This window comes from Sitodiplosis mosellana, unplaced genomic scaffold (assembly GCF_009176505.1).
Source record: "Sitodiplosis mosellana isolate CC-2019 unplaced genomic scaffold, AAFC_SMos_1.0 Smas_scaffold_3, whole genome shotgun sequence".
In the NCBI taxonomy this organism is placed as follows: Eukaryota; Metazoa; Arthropoda; class Insecta; order Diptera; family Cecidomyiidae; genus Sitodiplosis; species Sitodiplosis mosellana.
Window position 1 is genome coordinate 10,241,544 of NW_022595246.1, and position 22,761 is coordinate 10,264,304.

General features: G+C 36.1%; 2 protein-coding genes across 16 annotated transcripts; both read left to right on the forward strand.

Moving 5' to 3' along the window:
* Positions 1-88: 88 nt before the first annotated feature.
* Positions 89-12,500, forward strand: LOC129565681 (zinc finger protein 628-like). Of its 3 annotated transcripts, XM_055440797.1 has the most exons (7): positions 121-318; positions 2,701-4,530; positions 6,863-7,148; positions 9,522-9,899; positions 9,993-11,335; positions 11,414-11,664; positions 11,772-12,500. In XM_055440797.1, exons 3-7 carry the CDS (start codon positions 6,975-6,977, stop codon positions 11,903-11,905), a joined length of 2,280 nt encoding a protein of 759 aa, XP_055296772.1. In that variant the 5' UTR covers positions 121-318; positions 2,701-4,530; positions 6,863-6,974; the 3' UTR covers positions 11,906-12,500. The 3 variants fall into 3 exon arrangements, with proteins under 3 accessions (XP_055296775.1, XP_055296772.1, XP_055296774.1); XM_055440800.1 differs by lacking the exon at positions 2,701-4,530 and having other exon boundaries at positions 89-318; XM_055440799.1 differs by lacking the exons at positions 121-318; positions 2,701-4,530 and adding an exon at positions 5,538-6,713.
* A 214-nt stretch (positions 12,501-12,714) lies between these two features.
* LOC129565682 (sodium/hydrogen exchanger 6) lies at positions 12,715-22,146 on the forward strand. 13 transcript variants are annotated; one of them, XR_008687652.1, is made up of 16 exons: positions 12,809-14,043; positions 15,058-15,185; positions 15,523-15,702; positions 15,826-15,996; positions 16,110-16,222; positions 16,925-17,172; positions 17,259-17,461; positions 17,533-17,644; positions 17,765-17,918; positions 17,994-18,045; positions 18,348-18,377; positions 18,601-18,657; positions 18,962-19,065; positions 19,333-19,441; positions 19,532-19,593; positions 20,463-22,146. XR_008687652.1 is itself a non-coding variant. In XM_055440803.1 (16 exons), exons 1-16 carry the CDS (start codon positions 13,701-13,703, stop codon positions 20,472-20,474), a joined length of 2,166 nt encoding a protein of 721 aa, XP_055296778.1. In that variant the 5' UTR covers positions 12,809-13,700; the 3' UTR covers positions 20,475-22,146. The 13 variants fall into 13 exon arrangements, 12 of the variants coding, with proteins under 12 accessions (XP_055296781.1, XP_055296779.1, XP_055296788.1 ...); XM_055440803.1 differs by lacking the exon at positions 19,532-19,593 and adding an exon at positions 19,813-19,962; XM_055440801.1 differs by lacking the exon at positions 19,532-19,593 and having other exon boundaries at positions 12,791-14,043; positions 19,813-22,146.
* The last annotated feature ends 615 nt before the right edge of the window (positions 22,147-22,761 follow it).

Here is a 22,761-nt window from a genome sequence, read left to right on the forward strand (position 1 = left end):
TTCCATTTTGGAAATTCACCATACCCATTTCTTATAAGAAAAGACGAATGAAAAGAAAACGTCAAAATATTCCACTGGAATTTTATCCACTCCAATTTCGCAGTGGTTGGGTTTGTTTACACAAATTCATAGTTTGTGCGAGTAGCTCAAGTTTTCAAGTCATTCGTGTAAATCAAAAGAAGCGAAAAGGACGCAGTTTTGTTTGAAATACACGCAAAATCATATCAATATTTGTAAATAAGCTTCGAGTAGTTGAAAAGACGTGCGATTGTGTTGAATTTATATAAAATCATATTGGATACATAGTTTTTGTTCGAAGTAAGTAGATTTCTATAGCTTTTAAAGGACTGACATCGAATAGTTGTTTTTTGAGATAAATTGATCTTTAGCGAAAAATGCTAAGATGAAAATTATGTTATTTTAAGGGGCATTTTCTTGGATTTGTTTTGGGATTTTAAGAATGAGAATTTTGAAGTTTTGAAAAAAAAAAAATTCAATGGTCTTGAAAGAGTTTCATTTTCGGATTTTAATTAGTTTCATTTTCGTTACACTCAACATGAATTTTTAAAATTGCAGAGTTCTTCTTTTGTGCAGAATGTTTTCCCTATTTGAGCTACTTTTGCCGAAAAAATCGTCCAATTTGTATATTCCTTCAATGAAAACAAAACCGTTCTTTGGATAAAATCCAAAATCATGTATTAAAGAGTAAACATTTAAGTAAAAATGTGGGAAAACCTAGTTTGAAACCGGGCCAAACTACCATTCAACTGCAGCATTAGAGTCAAAAGCCATTCATTGCGAATATCGTGCGTATTTTTGGAGTAAATCATGGTCATTGATAGGCGCTGTTATCAAAAGTATCTAATAATGATTTGTAATGTGATACACACGACCATAAATACACGTGAGATTTTTGGGGCAAAAACAGCAGAGAAATAAAATCACTATAAACACAGTCAAGAACTATAGTTTTGTTCATAATAACAGTAATCCACACAAAATAGCAATGAGGAAAAAACTAAACAATACATATATGCGAATGAGTGCGACAGTGGCAGTGGCAACAATAACAACACACAAAGTAACGAACGATGATAATAATATGCGCATGTTGTAAATAAAAAAAAAGTCTTCCTTTATGTAGTGCTAGAGCTCATATACACACGGTCACACACTCATACACACATAGCCAATCACATTTGCGAAAGCTAATATATCTTTCGTACGACCATATAGTACATATTGCATATGGCTCGTGCTTTGCTGCTGTGAGCAAACAGTCGCAGAGAGCCATGAAAAAACCACACGCGAGAGAAAAAAAATGTTGGACGCAAAATGAAACAAAAAAACAACAAAAACACGTTTATATGCAACACAAACGAAGAAGAGTGTACCTTGTACGCGAACAGACAAACACACACGCACACAACGAACAGCATTGGTGTTGCTATTCGAATAGGCAAGTGAAATGTAACAAGCACACGCAAATTCGAATAAGAATCAGTGAAAAAAAAAGACAAAAACACACAAAGCGAACAACAAAAACGAATTAGGAATACATGGATACGTGAGAGAGTTACATTGCGTCGTATGAACAACAAAATCAAATAAATTGAATTGCGTTCGATGAGTCTGTGTTGTGTGTCTATATCGCATTTGCTTCGTCAAAACATTTCCAATGATTCGAAAAATATATTCATTTCGTTTAGATTCATCACACAATACTATACCGATGCAGTTGTGATGTTTGCATTGTTCCGATGCGATATTGTTACGGAATGCACCCTATGAAAAGCGAACAAATCGCTACGGTCGGAAATTAATGTGTTTTTAAGTTCCGTTTCTCCTTTTTGCTCAGAGGCAAACGAATGGGCGAGCCAAAAGGGTGAACGAAAATGCACTCCGTTTCTTTCGAAAAGTGCACCTTTTGGCATCAACAGCTGAGCTTGTTTACAGCCGGATTTTATACTTAGCGGAAATTAGCTATATTCATAATTCAGGTTATTAATTAAGCGTGTGCTTTTCCACTCGCTACATAATACTCTCTCTCATCGAGGAAGAAAAATTTGGCGCGAAATCTCTCATTTCTCTATTTACTACGTGCCGAATTGCACATTTAAGCCGGATTTTCAGCAACTTTTGCCAAATTGTCGTCGTCGTCTTGCAACATTCGAAAAAGTAAATTCAAATGTTCACATTTTCATTCGGTTTCTTTGCATGTGGCGGAGTGTGCGTATGCGTGTGTATGTGTGCGAGTTTGGGTTATTTGTTGCTTTTGTGCACAGACATCGAACGAAGATAGAGAGAGAGACTTGATGTGGGCTTTCATATTCCTATTTCGAACATACGTGCTATGAATTATATTGATTAAATGCGTACGCACACATGCACACCCAATCGCAATTGCACAAACACAGTTGAAAGCTTTCATTTTTTCGAATGGAAAAAAACTGCCACGAAAAAATACCAACGACTATAGTCAATATGAAGCGACCGACAAACACACACACACACACACATACGTACATATCGCTACCGTGTGCGGTTCAATGTTTATTTTTAACTTAATATTCCGTTTTTTTTTTCGTTTTGTAGGCTTTGATATTTTTTTTCTTTGATTCATACTTATTTACACATACCAATGCACAGGCGCAACATCAGCAATGAAATAGCAACAATTGAAGTGATTCTACTTTCCAGATAATGAAATGTATGTTGAAAATGGGCAGAAAACATAAGATTGTGGCAGGAAATTGAAGAAGGATACGTCCATTTTTTGTGTCATAATCAAAGATGCTTCTATTCGAATATCGAATGCTTAGTTCCCGGAAAAAAAGTGTAGGTTGATAGGATATTACATCTTAAATCAGGATTCATTACGATAGGATCAACGGGCTTCTTTGTGGAAATAGAAGTTTTTCGTTCATTTTCGTTGGAAAAAAGAGATGAACATTCAAATCTTGGCGGAAAAACAAAAGTATTTCCATTAAGAAAGCGAAACTTTCTAGATAAGAAATGATATTTTCTGAAGATGCGATCCTCTTAACCGTTAACAAACAAATTACAATCTAAAGATCTACGAAAAAACAATATTGTTGTTGTACAGGAATTGATAGTATGATAACGACCTTAACGTATATTAGTGTTGGTTTGGCATTCGAATCTATGTTCAAATTGAACAAAATTAAGCTGATTAGCAGTAAAGATATGGTCTCCTTGAAGACGAATGCCGCAAATCACATCAGCATCGGAACCGATATCAACAGGCGATAAAAGGAAATTGACAGGAGCCATGTATTAAGGCATTGTTGAATTAGGTGATGAAATCTTAAGAAACTGCATCTCTGGTCCACAGAAAATAGATAGTTTTCATCTTCACAAAGTGAAATACTAACCAATACATGCACAGGGCAAAAGTGCAGTGCGTACGCACTTTTCTTGGTGCATTTGTTGTTTTTGCGAGTTTTGCGTTTGCTGCATTGACTGTGTGACTGTGTGTCTGTGTTGGTTGTTAATATGTTCATATCAAGTCAACTATCGAAAAATGTTTTAGTCGCCAGAACAGAGAGTTCATTGCGACCAATACAATTGCAATACACACACACACACACAAGACTGCATCGGAATCATAGAAATGAACGCGAGCGCATGCAACAGAAAAAAAGTGTTATTCGCTTTATTCTAAGCGTATTTTGAACGTTATACTTATGCAATATCGAACAAAAATGTTATGCGTTTTTAACGAGCTGTGGATGCAACCGATTCAATTGAATTTGATCGTGGTAAACGAATAGAGTGAACTCTATATCGCGCGCGCATTTCGAGAACCAAAAAGGGCACAAAAATGTATAGTGAATTGATGGCTTAGCAATTTTTATAATAAAAATCGAATCGTTCATTCGATTTATGCGAGCTGGTGAGTGTGTGTGTGTGTGTGTGTGTGAGAGAGAGAGAGCGTGTGTGCATGTGTCTGTGTGCGAGTGATATTATTTGTACGGCAACAAATGGAAAGAAAAAGGCAAACGGAGCACTAAACATTCAAATTTACATGCACACCCATACACACGCACTCAATCCGAATGCCATCGCAGAGCTGCTGCTGCTGCTGCTGCTATTGCTATTGTTGCTGCTTAGCAAGCACAGTGCTCGCTCTGACTATGATGAAATATAATGAAAATACTGACTGTGCACCACTACATATGCGCACGTGGTGAAGCATTGGATGTGCTCATTTCAGAGCTCTCAAAGTATATAGTACACACACATTCGGCCGTCACATACCAGTATCGTGGATTCTTTTGTACAGTCGACTCTATATATTTCGCAGCGTAGTCACACAATGTCAGAGATTTGAAAGCAACCACAGCAGCAACAACAACAACAACAACTAACGAAATCGCAATTTTCGCGTTTCGAAGCGCATAAAAAATACGGCGATTTTACTGTAATTTCCGGAGATTTCTTCTTTTTTGTAAACAAACGTGCAAATCAGCTGAAACGGTCTCAATTGACGGAGTGCATTGAATTGTGGTAATTATTTTCAATTGTTTATTTCGTTAGGATTTTTTTGGTGTTGAATTAAAGTTGAAGGGGCATATCTGTCTATTCCCGTATTGTTGTAATCACTATAGTTGTAATGAAACGGTTTTCAAATGAGTGTGTTGACGACAAGTGCATAAACCTGTTCAAATGTCAGTAGATTTGAGGTCCTTTCATGAAAAATCCAATTCGATTTTAGTGAATTTCAATTAGAAATCCATTGCTCCAACATGACTATAGTTCTATCGATCCAATTGGATTGTAAAACTATGCATTTTCATTTTGTTTCAAAGGATTCACAAAATAACCGTTAGAAAAAAAAATCGATTTCGGATGATAAAAAGCCAATTTATTGGGGCGATGAATCGTTTTTTTTTCGTTGTCAAATCCTCAAGAAATGTAATCGTCAGGCTGCGAAAAGATATGACGAAAATACCAATACATACATAACGGTAGGCCACACATCGATGCGCACAGAAAGTCCACAGCAGTTAACCGTACACATCGCACACGTACAGAGTGTATGTTGATCGAATAGGAGATATAGATGTGTGATTGTGTGCGTTGCGTGTGCATGGCAAATGGAACAGTAAACATCTCCAATTTTGTTTTTTATTCGCCTAACAAAATAAAAACGTTCCGAGAGAGGGAGAGAGATTCGAAGAATGAGAGAGCGAGGGAACTGTGAATGTGTGGCTGTGTGTCGTTTGACTAGCTCCATGCTTCATTTATGGCAAAGGAACAATACTCGCATTGAAACGAATTTCAACGGTGCAATACATGGTTGTTGCTTATGAAACCGATTCTGGTAATGAGCCAAGGAAACCATAATCGTAATGAATTTGTCTTAAGGAAGCCAAAAGTCATCCCGTTGTGAGATTCAACATCTCATGTGGTCGTGGCTCGCAACATCTTTGTTCTTTGCATCGCTATCACTATTGTTATTAATTGCGATGTGATTTCAATACATTCAGACTTTTTACTTTGTCATTCAGTGCTACTGCGGCTGCTGCTGTTGCTGCTAGTGCTGTGTAGAGAGCAGGCACGAAAACATATGCGCACGTATTGGTATCGTCATAGTGAACGACAATGGGAGATAGAAAATGCGAGTATAGTCAACGAGCGAGATATACCTCAATAACACACACTCACTCACATTCACCCAGCGAAAAAAAAACATTCAATTACCATCACGAATAACTATAGTGCGTCATTGGGTTGGCATACACAGTGAACACGCGTATTTTCTCAGTGCGGCTACAATATCTGCTTGCCTCGAGCATTTGGACGACTGACACTGCTTTATACAACGATGTGTTGGTGTGTGTGTGTGTGTGAGCGCTCACACTCTCGCTCTTTTCGAAACTCGCCAGGCATTTATGTAATGAGCTAAGCAAACAGTCAACATAGTTTTCGGATGCTAAATCACAGAAAACTTCAATATTTACAAAATGCGCACATGTGTTTCGAACCGAAAAAGGCTCTTCAATCTAACATATGACATTTAAAATCAAAAACTTATTCCTTCTACTCGGCCAGAGCCGTTTATTTTTTCGCTATGTTTGTAATAGTTGGTGGTGTGGCGTTGATGGTGTTGGTGCACAAATCGAATGCGTCGTAAATTAAATTGTGAACACGAGAAATGAATACATTTCTCTCGTCTCAGCCTCAATTCGAAATAAACAAACAACAACCACAAAATCTATACTATACAATTTTGTAGGCAGGCAACGATATAGATCGCGCACATCAACTGTACAACCATATGCAAAGTATAAATTTATATTGACACACACACACACACACACACACACACACACACATTGACAACGCCACCAAAATCAACATCGACGAATGAGAATAAGTTCAACAGCCAACTCAGAAAAACATTATTCACAATAAACTCACATACACACATACATGCACACCTGCACACAGATACACACACACAATTTGGTATCACCCAGTTGCTGGCTATGGCGCACTTCATTGGCATTTAGCGAGCTTGCACACGAACACATACCCACAGACGCATACGTACACAACCGAATTCAAAATATCGTCAAATCGACGAGAATCGTCGACAATAGCGATTCATATTAGCTCTCAATCTACTCAACAGTTTTCAGCAAGAGCATTTCGACGAAATTTTTAATACGTTTGCAAAACAAAAGGTCCTTATTTCAAAACAATTGATTAGTTTACAGCATAGATTCATTTGCAAAGTGCATCAGTAACTAATAGTTACTGTGGAAACCCTTAACACAATTTCTCGTTAGTTTATTTGTTCACTCATGTTTTTCACATTCTTTCACAATTGCAGCATCAACGGGTACAAACGAACCGCTCACAGGCACACGACGTTTCGCACAATCGAAGCAAGGAAGGACATATATACCAAAATCCGGAAAGAATAACTGCAAAACCGGAATATCATGGCTACAGCAACGTTGCTGCAACAGCAGCAGCAACAATTGCAAATGCAAGAGCATAACATCGAGCTCATGTGTCGCATTTGTGCAGTCGATTTCAAGATTGTCACCGAAGGTGTACCCATTTTTAACACAGACCAACTGATGGATAAAATCAAAAACTATCTTCATATACAGGTAAATTTTGCGTGAAATGCATTTTTCTAATGGTTGTCAAATAATAGTTTAGTTATTTGAACGTAGAATTTCTGTCGTAGAGGGTGTTCATTAGCGTAGTAGTTAATGGATTTTAAGATGTTGGCCAATTTCGGCGAATACAAACCGTTTTTTACGCAAACATATAGTTAGAAAATGTTTAACCGAAGAAAATTGGGAATTCAAAATACTTTGATTGTTTTGGAACAAAAAAAAACGTATTGAGCATATTACTCACAATTTTACCCTTTCGATAGAGTCGTTTGTTGAAATTTTGGTTCAGGAAAACGGAAATGTCATTAAACGAAGAAAATTTTTTCTTATGATTTCTGTATGATAAGGAAAGAGGAATCTTTGATTCACTTCAACATCGACATGAATGTCGTCCAATTTCTTGATTCATTTGACTTTGGAAACGTTCGCGAGATGGTTTTTATCAGTTTGAATTGAACATGGTCAGTGTGTAATGTGTGTGTGTGTGTGTATGTGTGGTTTTTTTTTCATTTTTGTAATGTGTATTTTTCCGTCTGACGATGTCGTTCGGTGTGAGTTTGCAGTTTTATGCGTTGAAGTACTTTGCATGCGTGTGTATATGTGTGTCTGTGTCACCGTTGATTTGGCGAATGTGTGACCAAAAAAGAATTTAAACTTACAAAATCAGCGTAATTTGGCTTGTGTTTGTCATGTGTCACTTACACAAGTATGCAACTCCGAATGACACGCATAACAATCAAAGAATACGCACGCATACAAACACATACACAACGTAACATTCATCGGCTGGGTAACATCGTCACTTGATTCGCATAATAATACACCAGAATATTAACAATTTCGTGAGCAGAACATCGTTTTCTAACTTAGCCAAAAGTAAATACTTGCACTGTGAACGGAGCGAAGAGAGTTATTTAGTTACTGATATTTTGTTGTTTTCTTCTTGGTTTTTGTTTTCGGTTCTCTGTGCTCTATTCTCTCGCAAATATGTGTATGCTTAGTCCGTTGAGTGGATTCACAAGTTTAACAGAGAAAAAACAGAACGCTCCTAACATTTTATGTGTGTCGACAGTGACACACATTCACAACGTGTAAAATGCACTGCATTTACTGCTCTTATACGTATACACATTGACACTCTACCACATGGACACAGTTTTCTACTTCGACTATCGATTTTTATTTTTAACTATAGTTTCGATGCGCGCAGAACGGCACAGCTTCACGAAAACTAAAATTCAATTTCAAAATGATTTTACATCATCAATTGCAAATTGCACACTCGCACAAACACGATGCTGTGCATCGCCGTGATTATGCGTAGCGATGCTGTTGTAAGCGATACAAAAGGCATGAGAGTATGAGTTCATATTGGCGAACAATTCACAAGAAGTCGCTAATGAATGTCAATTTTGCGGAAATTCAAATTTCCAACATAATGGCAACTCTAAATCAATTTGCATGCATAAATTATGAGGCGAAATGTATTAGTGTGCCTTTGACTACCGAAACTCTCTCTCTCTCTCTCGCTCTCAACAGCGACACAAGTGCGATAATGCCCATTCAATGATACGGGCACTCACAAACACTAACTAAGTAATCACAGCAAGATTGGTTTCATTTAAACAAATTAGTGTGCGGTCTTTATTCTTGCTCTCCTTTTTTTCCCAGCACACAATTTGTATGCAAAATTGCCCAAACAATAACTGAATATAAACAGTAACCGCTTCATCGTCTTTGCAAGAATCGTCCAGTATTGATACAATGATGCTTATTGCTGTACAATGATATCGGTTGTTAGAACATGTTATTCACACATGTTAATCTAAATCCAAACAAACAAAAGAAGAAGAAAAATGACACAGAAGATGGATACGAAAAGAGAGCGAAAAAGATTATTGCGAACGCAACACAACACAAAATGTAATGATGAGCTTGTAAACAACGCTTTATCTTGAGGAGCTGATTTTCTACAACATTTTTCAATAATTTGGAATTATTCAACTTTGAGTGTAAATAATTTTTGATTTGATTCACTTTACACTCTCAATTCCAAATTCCGTTGATTTTTAAATGATTCGAATGGATTTGAATTTTTGTGTTAAATTTTTCTGCAAATTTGTGTTCAATGTCTAGACTGAAGGTGATTCACTGAAATCAAGATTTGTTCTTCGATATGTATTCATTACGATAAATTGCCATCTTTTCAGATCAGTTCTATCAGTTCTTTTCACCTATTTTTTCTATCTATTTAAACAATTTGTTGCGGTGAATATTGATAATGAACCGCAAAAAGCCGCAAAATTCATTTTCCCGCCAAAATTAACATTTGTCCACATTTTGTTGTTGTTGTTGTTTCAGATTACAAATTTGGATAAATTGTCACATCTCGTGTGCAATGAATGTGTTCGAAAGATAGAGAATTTCCATTGTTATGCAATGATGGCACATAAAAACCAGGAATTATTCAATATTATGTATTCGGAAAAAATTTATCGGGAACATTGCACCGCGTTATCATCGCTAAACACGACATTGTATCGTGAGCCGCCAACGCCGCAAGTTCAACAGGTGCAACCGAAGCAGCCGAATACAATCACCATCCAACCAACACCCCCGATCAAAAAACAAAAGGTTCAACCGCAACAGAAACCAATCAAACTGCCACCGACCACAGTCATTACTCCAGCATCACCACAAAACACCGCACAACAGCAGCAACAACAACAAAACCAGCAGGTAAAATGCGCACAGCACACCACAGCTTTTTTGGTTAAATTTCAAATTGCAATCAAATATTAAATGGTTCAACTAATTTTTTGCCTTTTGTAGCCGGTGGCTGTGCTGTCAACGGAGGATATCACGATATTCACTTATCAGGATTTGAAGCTTGGTCAAGTGATAAAGGATCAAGAATTGCAAAAGTTGATATTACGTGCACTGAAATGGAATGAACCGGGCAAAACGATCGAACAGCAATTGGATCGATTGAAAAATGCCAGTTTTCGTGGAGTGTTGAATAATCCGGATTTGTTGCGTGATGAGGATTTGGTGCAATTGCTGGGCCCATATTTGGATCATGGTTCATTTGCACCATTGGACACAAACCGATCAACGAACGTTGATTTCTCAACGAAAACCATGATGGACCAGAATGTAACGGAAATGGAAGTCGGCGTTGATCCAGATCTCTTTTTCCCATACGATGATGACGAATCGAAGGGTATGGATGTGGAAGTGACTAAAGTGACTAAAGTGACTAAACCGAAGAAAGAGCGAAAGAAACCCGAACCGAAAAATAAAACACCAAGCAAAAAGACTTCAACGGCAGGTTCGTCGTCATCGTCGTCTGTTTCAACGATTATTGCACCAACGTCACCACCGCCCAAAATCCGTATCAAGGCCGAAGGATTGTTTAAAACAGCTTTTGCACATTCGCTGGCAAAGAATTCGTTGGTTCCAATACCGAAACCCGTTATTGTTGTGCCACCGAAAATCGTACAGAAGGCGACGGTGCCAAAGCCAAAAATCGTTGAAGATGTGCCATCAGTTCAAATAACTATACCTGATCCCCAACCAAAAACTATAACTACAAGTGCTACAGTAACAAAAGTAAGTACGACAACGTCAACGATCGTTGACCCTAAGCCGGTCATAGTGCAATCTTCGCCACAGCCGCCACCATTGATAAAAACTCCAACACAAACGCCGACAAAAGCAACGACACAAACACCGGCCAAAGCAGAGGTTTCATCTTCACCGGTTTCGTCGCAGGCTGAGCCTGCCAAAACATCGAAATCCGAAGAAAACAAGCCGATTGTGTCGAGCACAGAGAAGGAAGAAGAAGAAGAAAAGACGCCGTCCAAGAATGCCAATCCAAAACCGGACACCACATCCAATGCCACCGTCACGACAGCAGCCACATCGACGACGACAAATACAACCACCCGAGCGTCACCAAAAGGAACTGCTGCAAAGGTTGAGTCGAAAGCAAGACATACGAGGAAGGTGAAGGTCGATCAAAGTGGCCCGAAAACACGAGCTCGTTCCATCTTCAATACGAGACACAAATGCGCAGTATGTGGCAAGAAATTCTCAACCAGCGGCAACCTTAAAGCTCACGTCAAAACACACAAACCGAAGGGCAAATTCAATTGTGATAAATGCGGCCGAGTGTAAGTTTGAATTTGATTATTTTGAATCGTTTTTATGAAGAATATTTGAAATTGATTCGGACTTATCCATATTTCTAGGTTCAAGACACAAGTTAATTTGCAACGCCATCATCAATTTCATTTGGGTGAAAAGTTCTCATGTCGCACATGTGGCCGTGTCTATCCAACTAATAGTACATTGAAACAGCATGAAATTTCGCACAGCAATTTTCGGCCGCACAAATGCAACATTTGCCTAAAAACGTTCAAAAGAAGCCAAGATCTTAAGTTTCATCTAAACCAGCATTCGGGTGAGAAGCCCTATCGCTGCCCATACTGCCCGAAAGCATGTAAGTATCGATCAAGAGTATTTACTGATGACATCAATCGAGATTATTTACTGAAACTCTTTGAACTCATTGATTGCAATACTAATCGAACCAATTCTCAATTACAGTTGCCAGTTCTGGGAATTGTTTCTCGCATCGGAAGCGCGTTCATTCGGATAAATTGGTGCCGGCACCGACACCGACCACCACCAGCAAGCGGTCTAGTGCGGTGGAAAATGCGAAGAAACTAGTGAAGGCATGAGTATCGGAGAAATTTGTCGACGCGGATAAACGGCAAAAATTCTCATTTCTTCACAATTTCATCACGAATTTGTCAAAAAGTTGTTTTCTCAAAGAGAAAAAGTGAAATTCGACGACCTAAACTGAACGAACGAACACAGCCGTCATCGTGATGAAACGTGAGAAAAATCATTCGAATTTCTGTGATATTTCTTTAAAATTATGCTGAAAAATCACATGCGATGATTCATTTTTTTCTTGAAGGGCAAAGAAATTTTAGTGATTAGTTAATTAAAATTAGAAAACCGATTTTGGTTATACAAATTTTTTTTTTTTTTTAGATAGAAACGGACATTTTTTTCGAAGAAAAATAGCGTCGAATAGTTTGAGTTGATGAAATAATTGAATGAATATGAGCGACTGAAGAGGTTTAGATTGTCGAGTGTATCTCACAAAACGAAAATCATTTTTAATAGTTGATCTAACAAAACGGAATGAATACAATGCCATATTCACTTATTTTAGTTCAATAAAAAAAAATAAACAACTGCGTTACATGCTTTCTCAAACTTCTAATTTAAGCGAGCGAAATAAAGTCTTATTTTTTGTTATAAAAATATCGATGCGTTTAATTCAATTTCCGAAGATGTTCCGTTACAGATAACATACGATGAACACGAATGTGTGTCCCGTTGTTTTTGACTTTTACTCTCTCTCTCTCTCTTTATCTTTATCTTTTTCTTCTGTCGTACGTATTCCAGTTTGGAATGGTTTCGGAATTCACCATACTTCCAAGCACGTGGTGTGTTTGCGCATTGACATTTTGTGTCTGTCATCCGTCGTGCATCCAGTGGAGCAAGTGGAACGTTGGGAATGTTTGGAAGTATATGTGCAAATAAATTTGATTATATGTGTCAAAACAAATAGGAAAAACCATAGTCAGGCAGGCAGCCAGTTCAACTAGAGACGCACGACACATCGTGTGTATGTGCTGTGCGCTTCGTTCACGATTTCAAGCAAATTTAAAGAAAAAAATATATAAATTCAACACAGAAATAATCGAAGAAGAAAAGAACAACAGCAAAAACAGTCAACCTGAACGCGCGACGCAGCTCAACGTCACATAAATTATTTTTGTTGTTTTAGTTGTAGTTTCGAATTAGAATTTTCCGTTCGCTCGAAAACAGTGCTAATTGAGAGTCGTGTCGAATTTGGTGAAATAAAACGAGGAAAAAAAAAATTCGCAATTATGACGCGTTGCAACTGTGTCAATGTGAATTGAAAAAGGCGATAAATAAGTTCAAAGACAAGTGGATCTTAAAAAGCACAGAGAGAGAGAGAGAGAGAGAGAGAGAGAGAGAGAGAAAGAGGGGGGCGAGTTTAATCTGATTTGTTGATGTGCAATTTGATTTTCAGATTTCCCCCGTACTATCAATGAAAGTATCAATCAAATAAATCATACGCGTGCTCAATCCAATAATATTGATTGGTTCGATTGAAATTCATGCAGAAAAATATGCTTTTGCTTACAAATTAATTTGTAAAGTGATTTTGATTTTTTTTTATCGTTTCGTCTTCGTCGTCGTCGTGGCCGCCTTGTGTCGACTCAATGGAATTTTTTTTGATTGTTTATTTTCGATATGTTTCGAGAAGATTGAGTGGCATTCTCGAGCAAAGTACATGATATAACTCGTGTTTGTGTGTTTGCCAATTTCCAAATATTGTTCGTTTAAACGAACCCAAAATTGAATAATTTATTCGTGGAATTTTTGTCTTGTTGTCGATTTATCAAGTGTGGAAATATTTTTTTTTCAAATATGATGCGTGTCATACGAAGGGTGAACAGTCCAAGTGATTGTGATGAAATTGGCAAATGCTCGTCAATAATGGCAACGTCGCGCGTAAAACTGACATCGATACGATCAAAGTTGCCATTGTTTTATGGGGCTGCTGGTATTTTTTTGTGTGATATAATTGCTAAGGTGAATTGTGAATCAACCGATATTGAATTAGACGCAAAAGCCACTCTACTACACCGCATCGATAGCTTCAATCTTTTAGTGTACACGTTCTTATTGACGTTGACAATTCTAACAATATGGTTATTCAAACATCATCGGGTCAGTTGGCTGCATGAAACTGGTTTGGCCATTATTTACGGTAAGCAATTTCTATTTCATCTTCGTTTTCTTATGCTTCGGTTGTCGCAATAGAATGTTGTTTCTGAGATTCTCAAGATGCTAACTCGATTTACCTAAGATAACATTTTGGTTAGACAACAAATTTAGCTTGATTATACTATCAGCAACGTCGTTTATCATTAAATGAATCGGATGTTTTGATAACCACAAGAAATTTACTTGAGGTAAAGTTCATTGTCGTAAATTAGATTTTTTTTCTCTCTCTGTTGTTGCAATTGTCATAAATTAAGTTGTAAATTTTCAATCAAATTTCCCATTAAATTTACGAACCAAATGAATACGAGCGAATTTACGATTTTTCGATTGAGGAAGTGCAGAGAAGAAAAAAAACACATTCGATGCAAAGTCATTGCCATACGAATATGTGTCACCGTAGTGAATTTGATCGATATAAATATCCACTACGTCGTGTCGTGTTAGCTAGTCACTTGATGCATGAAGCACAACTCTATTATAGATGTGATAGTATAGAAAAAAAACTAGTGCCAACTAGCACAGAATAATCAAGCAAATTTGATGCCAACCGAACATATGTTTCGTATGCCATGAGAAATGAACACTGACAGCGAAGACCGACACTGACTAAGTGTGTGTGTGTTTGTGTTTGTCAAACGACTGATTTGAATACAAATGCCGTCAATTTAAAGAGTATATTCATTTCGCATGAAATAACTCCATTATTTCACCGATAATTCTCGGTGGAGTGTATGTCACACAGTGTGACAACTTGAGCTTCAATTTTAGCTCAAGTGAATCATTTCTTTTATTCTCATCAATTACTCGGGCTGGTTTTAGCGGGAAGATGAAATACGAACCATTGTATCTTTTGTGAATATATCATCTCTTCTTTTGTTTTGTCGTTGAAAAGAAGAAGGAGAAAAAAGTGCAAACGATGCTAGTTAAAGAAGAGTATTTTCCATGAAATGCGATTGTAACTAATAGAGATGATAAATATTTTCGATGTTATTCACAGGTTTATTCGTTGGTGCATTAATACGATACGCTGCCAGTAAAACAACAACCACGCATCTAGAAGTTACACCGAACGTCACGTTCCCAACATATAACCAGACTCTTCCACCTGATACACTATGGCTTACCGTAATTGAATACTTTTTTTTATTCGTCAACATTTTCTCGTCCGATAATTATGCGCCTACCGACTTTTTTTTTTTTGCTTCAACCCCTCATAGTACATCGAATGCGACATTAACATTATTGGACATTTGCACAATGACAATGTCACATATGTTAGCGTCAAATAACATTGCCATGTTGGGGTTTCTCCATGTCGATTTATTCTTTCTCTTTTTTTCCCATTTGCATTTACACCTCTTTTCTATCCATCGTCCGTTTATTTATTTTCCTGTGTATGTTTAATTAGCATTATTATTTCGTGTCAATAATAATTGGTATTGCATTTGCGTTTGTACCGTAGTTTCCGGGAAGTTTGCCCAGTATCAATGTGCCGAATCAAACATATGCTTACTCGTTTCGTGGGCAAATGGTGAATAAGGATGAGAATGGTATCGATTTAAAGGCCATTTTCGATCCAGAAATCTTCTTCAACATCATTCTACCACCGATTATTTTCTACGCTGGATATTCGCTCAAACGGGTAATTCGATGCCATACCTATTTGGGATTTAGTTTAACGTAACTTGAGCTGAAATCCTCTAAACGATTATTTTTTTTGTTCTTGATGAAATTTCATTTCAATGCGATAAATGGCGACGTGCAGAAATATTTCTTCCGTAATTTGGGCGCTATTTTAACATTTGCTATCATTGGAACGGCCATCTCAGCCCTGCTCATCGGATCACTTATGTATGTTGCCATCCAATTTTTACCGGGCAATCTGAACTTTACTTTTCTGGATACACTCTACTTTGGTGCACTGATATCGCCGACGGTGAGTTGTATTTTCCATTCGGTTTAACCGTGTTTTATAATTAATGAGCATGTGAATTTATACGACGGTTGCTGTTTTTTTTTTCTCTCGCGCTGTTGCTGTCGTTCATTTAGGATCCACTAACCATACTAGCGATATTCAGCGCGTTACACGTCGACGTCAATTTGTATGCGCTGGTGTTTGGTGAGAGTGTACTGAACGATGCCGTTGCCATTGTTATGAGCAGGTAAAATAACTCTGTCTAAATGACGAAAGCGAAATTTACATCGTTTATTTCTTTACGGATACACACACATTTAGTGTGTACGACGAAAGCGTAGCGCGTAAAAATGTGACACGTTAAATCCAATGCATTTTCAGTTGTGGAATAAAAAAAAAATGAATCGAAAAAAATGTGGAGTGCATAAAAACCCATCGAGATACGGCGCCTTGATTTAATTCCGCCGCTGTTTGTTACATTTATCGAACAGCTGACTCATTCCGTTTTTTTCCCTTTGTGTTACAGCCAATGGCATTCATTTAAATTGTAATCACACAGAGCCCTATTAATTATGCGCGAAGGCACTTTGTTTCACCATAGATTACACTTTACAACCGAACGTTTTTTTGTAAACGAACAAAATTCAATTGATAAGACCCAGAAAAAAGTTGCTCGTTGACCGTAATTCGTTGTTTTAAAAACCGTTTTTTTTTTTTCTTCACTTTTTCGAGAGAAAATTTCCATAATTCTTCCAAAAGATGACGAATATGAATTCGTCATTTTTTTATTTTCACTCCATATTTGTTCCATTCCAATGTGATATCCTGCATTTTAGACTTTCATCTCTGAAAATGTCATCCAGTTATTACGTCATCTTTTTACGCTCTAAACGTGCCAATTGTGATTTGTATGTGATTTGAATTCAAATTGTTCATTTACATTTTCCAGTTCAATTCAAAAGTACGATAAGCATTATTCGAGCTCGGGTGGTTTTGAAGCGGGCGCATTCTTTCACTCGGTCGGCGATTTTTGTCGCATTTTCTCGCTATCGCTATTGATTGGTGCGGTCATGGGGTGTGCAACAGCGTTAATGACCAAATTTACACGAATCCGTGACTTTCCACTACTTGAATCGGCATTGTTTGTCCTTATGTCATATTCAACGTTTCTCATCGCCGAAGTGAGCGAACTAACAGGTGGGGGAGAATAATATTAATAATTTATCATTTACGAACCGTATTTCACACATATATATATGTTCTCAATTGATTTTCGAATATAGGAATTGTTTCCGTCTTATTTTGTGGCATTTGCCAAGCACATTATACGTACAATAATCTATCGGACGATTCAAGACTGCGAACCAAGCAAATCTTTGAGTTGTTAAATTTCCTCGCGGAGAATTTCATTTTTTCATACATTGGCGTATCCATGTTCACCTTTCCAAAGCATCATTTCGATTTGTGGTTCATTACCACGGGATTTGTAAGTAAAAATTGCGATGGCAAATTTCATTACAACATCATTTGCATAATTGACGTGTTGTCCCTTGACAGATTTGTGCAATGATTGGTCGCGCAGCAAACATTTATCCACTTTCATTTCTACTGAACCTGGGACGTAAACCGAAAATTCCTATCCATTTTCAGCATATGCTCTTTTTTGCTGGTAAGTTTTTTGTAGTTTCAATTCATTATGGCCAATTAATTTTAATTGAATTTGATTTTGGGTGCGGCATTTTCCACTAATTCTAATTTTGTTCCCAATCGAATTCGGCTAAAAAAATAGGCTTGAGAGGTGCCATGTCTTTCGCATTAGCCATTCGTAACACGGTATCAGAAGCGCGACAAGCGATGCTGACAACAACTTCGTTGATTGTGATCGTGACGGTCATAACTCAAGGCGGTGCGGCGAATTATTTGCTCAAATTTTTCCAAATACCGTAAGTCATACCGATTGCAAATGTCAATAAATCATTAAATTAAAACCATTTCGTTCTACTATCTCTGGATCGCAGAATCGGCGTGGAAGATGAGACTGAAGCTCTGAACCATCATGAGGGTCGCAATGTAAGTACATTATTGCCCATATATATTGTCAATAAAATTAGCAGTAACAAAACGTCATAAAAACCAGTTGTCATGTGAATCTGATAGGCTTTTTGTCGCACACTAGCTGTTTGATTTGTTAACTACAATTTGAAATTAGAACTTAGACAAAACAAAATGAATTCGTTTGAAATGTTCTTGTTATCTTGTTATATATCGTTTGTTTCTTTCTTTCTGTCAATTTTTTTTGTCACACACTCACAATCGTGTATCGTGTTCGTTTCGCATCATAAAAAAAATGTATGATAATAACAATCACACAGGTTTACAATTCAATGGAAAACACATCAGCGGTGCGTAATGTATCTTTGTCCTAAATAAACCGTTCATTTCTATATGTGTGTGTGTGTGTGCTTTTATGTTTGTTTATTTTTCGAAATCACACCATTTATGTTTTTTTTTTAATAAATACATTTTGCTTACGTTTGTTTCAAACCAAAAACAACACATTTATTTTAAATGAATCACTAATCACCATTAATTTCACTTGAATATTGTGACTTGGATATGATACAGTCAATCGACACCGGATTAAATTTGGGTCAACTGCACGTTAATCCAAGATGCTCACTGGTGAGGAAAACACACAATCTCATCCATCTCCGTCATTTTTTTGTTCTCACTTTGTGTTTTGTATTGTCGTTTGTGTTTTTTTTCGCTTCTGTTTTGAGTTGTTTGCAGACAATTATGGCTCGCGCTCATGCGATTGTCATGGTTTTTCATTTTGAAGAAAAAGCGAAATCATTTTCATTTATTTGTTCTTTTCTCTTCATTTGTAGGATTTTCCTTTCTCCTTCAAAATAAAAAAGTTTAACGAAGAAACCTTTTAAGAAAATTCTTTTTAATTAATTTCATTTGGTCTTTTTTTCGCTTGCAGGATATTGAACATGGAGCGTCACCAGATGGTCCAAACGTTTCGACAGTGCCAAAGAAATGCGAGAAAGCGCTATTAGCTAGGATTTGGGGCAATTTCGATAAAAAGTAAGCCATTTCCATCTCAAATATACTATTTCTGTGCAATTCATTTTAGTTTTCGAACGATTTTTTTTCTATTTATTTGATAAATGTATCTTTCAAATCGAAATTTCCATTTTAAATTCGTTTCCTTTGCTAAAGTCTCCATTTCAAGCAAATGATTGAATCGTTTTTAATTGAATCATGCGCTTTTGATCAAATTATCCAATTCATTTATTTTCCTGTTTCCAATTACAATATTCTTCGAATTATGTGAAACCTTTGTTTTTCCAGTTATATGAAGCCGTTGTTAACGCATTCCCGGCCCACGTTGCTGGAAACGTTGCCGGTGTGCTGTAATCCACTCGCTCGATTGCTAACAACGACGGAACAATTGACGCAGGTAATTTCGTGCGATTTTCACTTTTGAGTTTTGTTTCGAAGATCCTAAATTGGTTCGTCTTTTTCTTACTTTTTTCTTTGCGATTCAAAGAATTTTCATTAGCGGTATACCTTCGTAGAAACCAAGCAAGAAAAAACAAATGAACTTTCAAGGTTTTTAGTTTAGTAATATGGGTCGTTTTCATTTTGCATGAATAATAATGATTTGTTCAAATCCCCGCCCCTTTAACTAACCGAATGATAAAATTGGTTCAAAAACAAAACAATTTGCCATATTTCCCTTCAAAATCTAACACAAATTCTAATCTAACAACATCAAAATCATATTATTTCTGCATGTATTCGACAACGATGCTTTCAAAAACGCAAAAGGAACGAACGAATATTCGACACTCCGATTCGGATTCCGATCTCTGCATTAATGACAACGATGACTATCGTTCGGGCAGCATAAGTGGCAGCACGCTAAATAATAACATCGGCACGCTTGATTCACGCGTAAGACGCAGTTCGAATGGTCGTGTAAGTATTCGTTTGGTGTCGGACGAACAGAGCACAATATTGGCCACGTACAAAAATGTCGATCACTGAAATGGAATTTAGTGAAGACACACACACACACATACAACACACCACTATTCTAATGCCGCAACACTCTAACTAAAGTTACAAAGAAAAATCAAACCAAATGGATATGGTCTCTAGTCATTCTGAAATTTTATCAAAAATAGAATACTAACCGAAAATTTAACCAAAATGTAAGGATTTTCTACTTTCTATAGTTCAAAACATCGAGCATTAATATACATACTATTTTTCTGGGTTGCTTTTTAACAAAACGCTTGAAATTACCAAATTCACCGAATAAGGATCGATGCCTTCACACTATACTAACGCCAACGCTTCATTCATTATTTTCATTTCTTGTATTTTTTTCAGTTTTTTTCCATCTTGTGTTCGTTCATTTCATTTAGTATTTTCATTTTTTTGTGTTTTTTTTTCTTTCATTTTATGTTTTTCAGGTTAAACCGTGAACATTTCGACGTGCGCCAGTTTTGCTTATTTTTGCTTGTGCATACAAATGATTTTGGTGACATTTATGTTTGATTCAGCCAATCAATTCTGTTTTTGATTCCGAATCATATTCATATTCAAAATCATTTAACCAGAAATTGTAGATATTTAAAAGAAAAAGTCTGTTTATGCTTACCCATCAAGACAAATGTGATCATTTTTCTGCATTATGAAGGTTAACCTTCACAACTTTTTTGTGTTTTGCAAAAAAAAAAAAAAAAAAAAAGAATACGAGGAAATAGTGTGTTTGATAGGCCTGTTATTTCACACATCGAAATCGGATATTCTTGCAAAAAGAATATTGAACTAAAGATATGCGTTGTTTGCATCGAAGCGAAAATTTGTTAAATGAATATTGGTCAGTTTAAATTAAAATGTGTGTCAATTCAGGCACAATCAAACACACTCCTTCAGCAAGTTTTTTTTTGTAGAAATTTTGTGTGAAGAAAAAAGAAAAATGTGAAAATCTAATGTAATTAGAATGTTATTTGCACATGAAAGACGATTGACTTGAATTATGATTCAAATGAATAAAAAAGAAATAAAACAGAATTTTTTTTTTTGTTAAGACAAATTGAATTAGAATTTTGAGTGAGTTTTAACGCATTGGAAAGGATCAGGGACCTGTGTTACCAATTTACAAAAAAAAACAACCAACTGTTAACATTTTTGCTTTATTTTATTTCATTTGTTTTAATTTATTTGTTATGGTTTATACATTATTGTGATTTCTTTTGTTGTTTACACCTAAAGTTCCACCATTTGAACAGTTTTAGAAACTGAAACAGAAACCATCTATTCAACACCAAAACTGTTTCTCTCATTAGAATTGAAGGGCTCAAGTGTGAAATGATAAAATTAAGGATATTTAAAATGAAAGAAATAATAATTTAAATTGGGTGAATCAACATAATTTAGACTTTATTTTGTTAGGGTGGTTGTGACAAACAGAAAGTGAAAAAAAAATAATCTAGGTAAAATGAAACAATGAATTGAGAATGTTCAACATTCGAATATTTCAATGGATTCTTGTTCAAAACGTATGGTATTGTTGTTTTGGTATTAAGACAGAGAGAAAGAAATAAAAACCAATCTATTTAGTCTTAATTCATTTAAAATATGTTACTACTGCATTAAATTCTATTGTTTAACTGTATAAGAAGATGTATTTATTTATGAGTGTGACTCAACATACATATAATATATTTTCATCCTGTTTCGAATGAATGCCACTTTCGTTCCACATTCCATCGGAATATTGGCTTCAGAGAATGGGTAAAATATTAAATGGCATTTCGGAATCTGTCCAAATTTGTTTATTGCATCGATTGAGAGCACAGAATTTCGTTTGCTAAATAAAATGCCGTCAAAACAGAAGTGCATTCAAAATGCCTACTTCTTTTTTTATGAATCAAAAAACACTTTTGAAACAACTCAAACTATATAATGCCTGAAGAATCTATTAGACTTATTCAAATTTTAGTGTGTTTTGACATGGATAGATATGAAGTAAAGAAGGGAAATAAAATTTAGTTGTTAATTACAAGAGAATGTGAATCCTGTTGTGAATTGCTAAACTCAAAGAAAAACATTTACAAATTAAATTCAATAAAATTGTCTATTGAACCTAAACGCTTGTGTTTTCTGTTCTTACCAAAAAGAAGATTTTTCTAAAGAAAAAAACTTTTTTTTTTCAAATTTGTACGTTTTTTTCCGAATTTCAATTCTAGGCTCTGATTTGGTGAACAAATCGTTGTGATTTGGTGAACAAAACAAAGAAAAACCATTTCGTTGCAGTGAGCTACGAAATAGGTGGTATTTAATCTATCGTTGGTGATTCCGTGCAAAAATGTTGTGCAACCAGTCTCTTTTGTTTCGTAAAGGGTTTAACATTTATCTTAATTGGCAAATTAAAATCTATTGATATACACGAGGCAATTATTTCATTAGATAATTATAGGTCTTAATTATTTATACAATTAAAATTGAAGAAATTGTGGTAATGAGCTAACTAAAGGATAAAAAACTTTGTTCAAAATCTTAACAACAGATCAACATTCATCAATCTGAGGCTGGTAAGTGCTGAACTCACATGAAAACTAAAAATAATTTTTGACTAATACTTTGAGACCAGATATTCTTGACTCAACACCTAAAATTCGAATACGCATCATGAACTAAATGAAAAAAAAAGCTAACTAGTCTCATACTAAATGCAACATTGTTACAGTAAAATTGCACGTTTCT

Coding starts and splice junctions, on each gene's coding strand:
- LOC129565681 (XM_055440800.1), top strand. CDS start 6,975: ATGGCTACAGCAACGTTGCTGCAACAGCAGCAGCAACAATTGCAAATG. Junction 7,149..9,521: donor AAAACTATCTTCATATACAG/GTAAATTTTGCG, acceptor TTGTTGTTTCAG/ATTACAAATTTGGATAAATT. Junction 11,665..11,771: donor CCCATACTGCCCGAAAGCAT/GTAAGTATCGAT, acceptor TCTCAATTACAG/TTGCCAGTTCTGGGAATTGT.
- LOC129565682 (XM_055440801.1), top strand. CDS start 13,701: ATGATGCGTGTCATACGAAGGGTGAACAGTCCAAGTGATTGTGATGAA. Junction 17,919..17,993: donor CTCAAATTTTTCCAAATACC/GTAAGTCATACC, acceptor TCTGGATCGCAG/AATCGGCGTGGAAGATGAGA. Junction 18,046..18,347: donor ACCATCATGAGGGTCGCAAT/GTAAGTACATTA, acceptor ACAATCACACAG/GTTTACAATTCAATGGAAAA.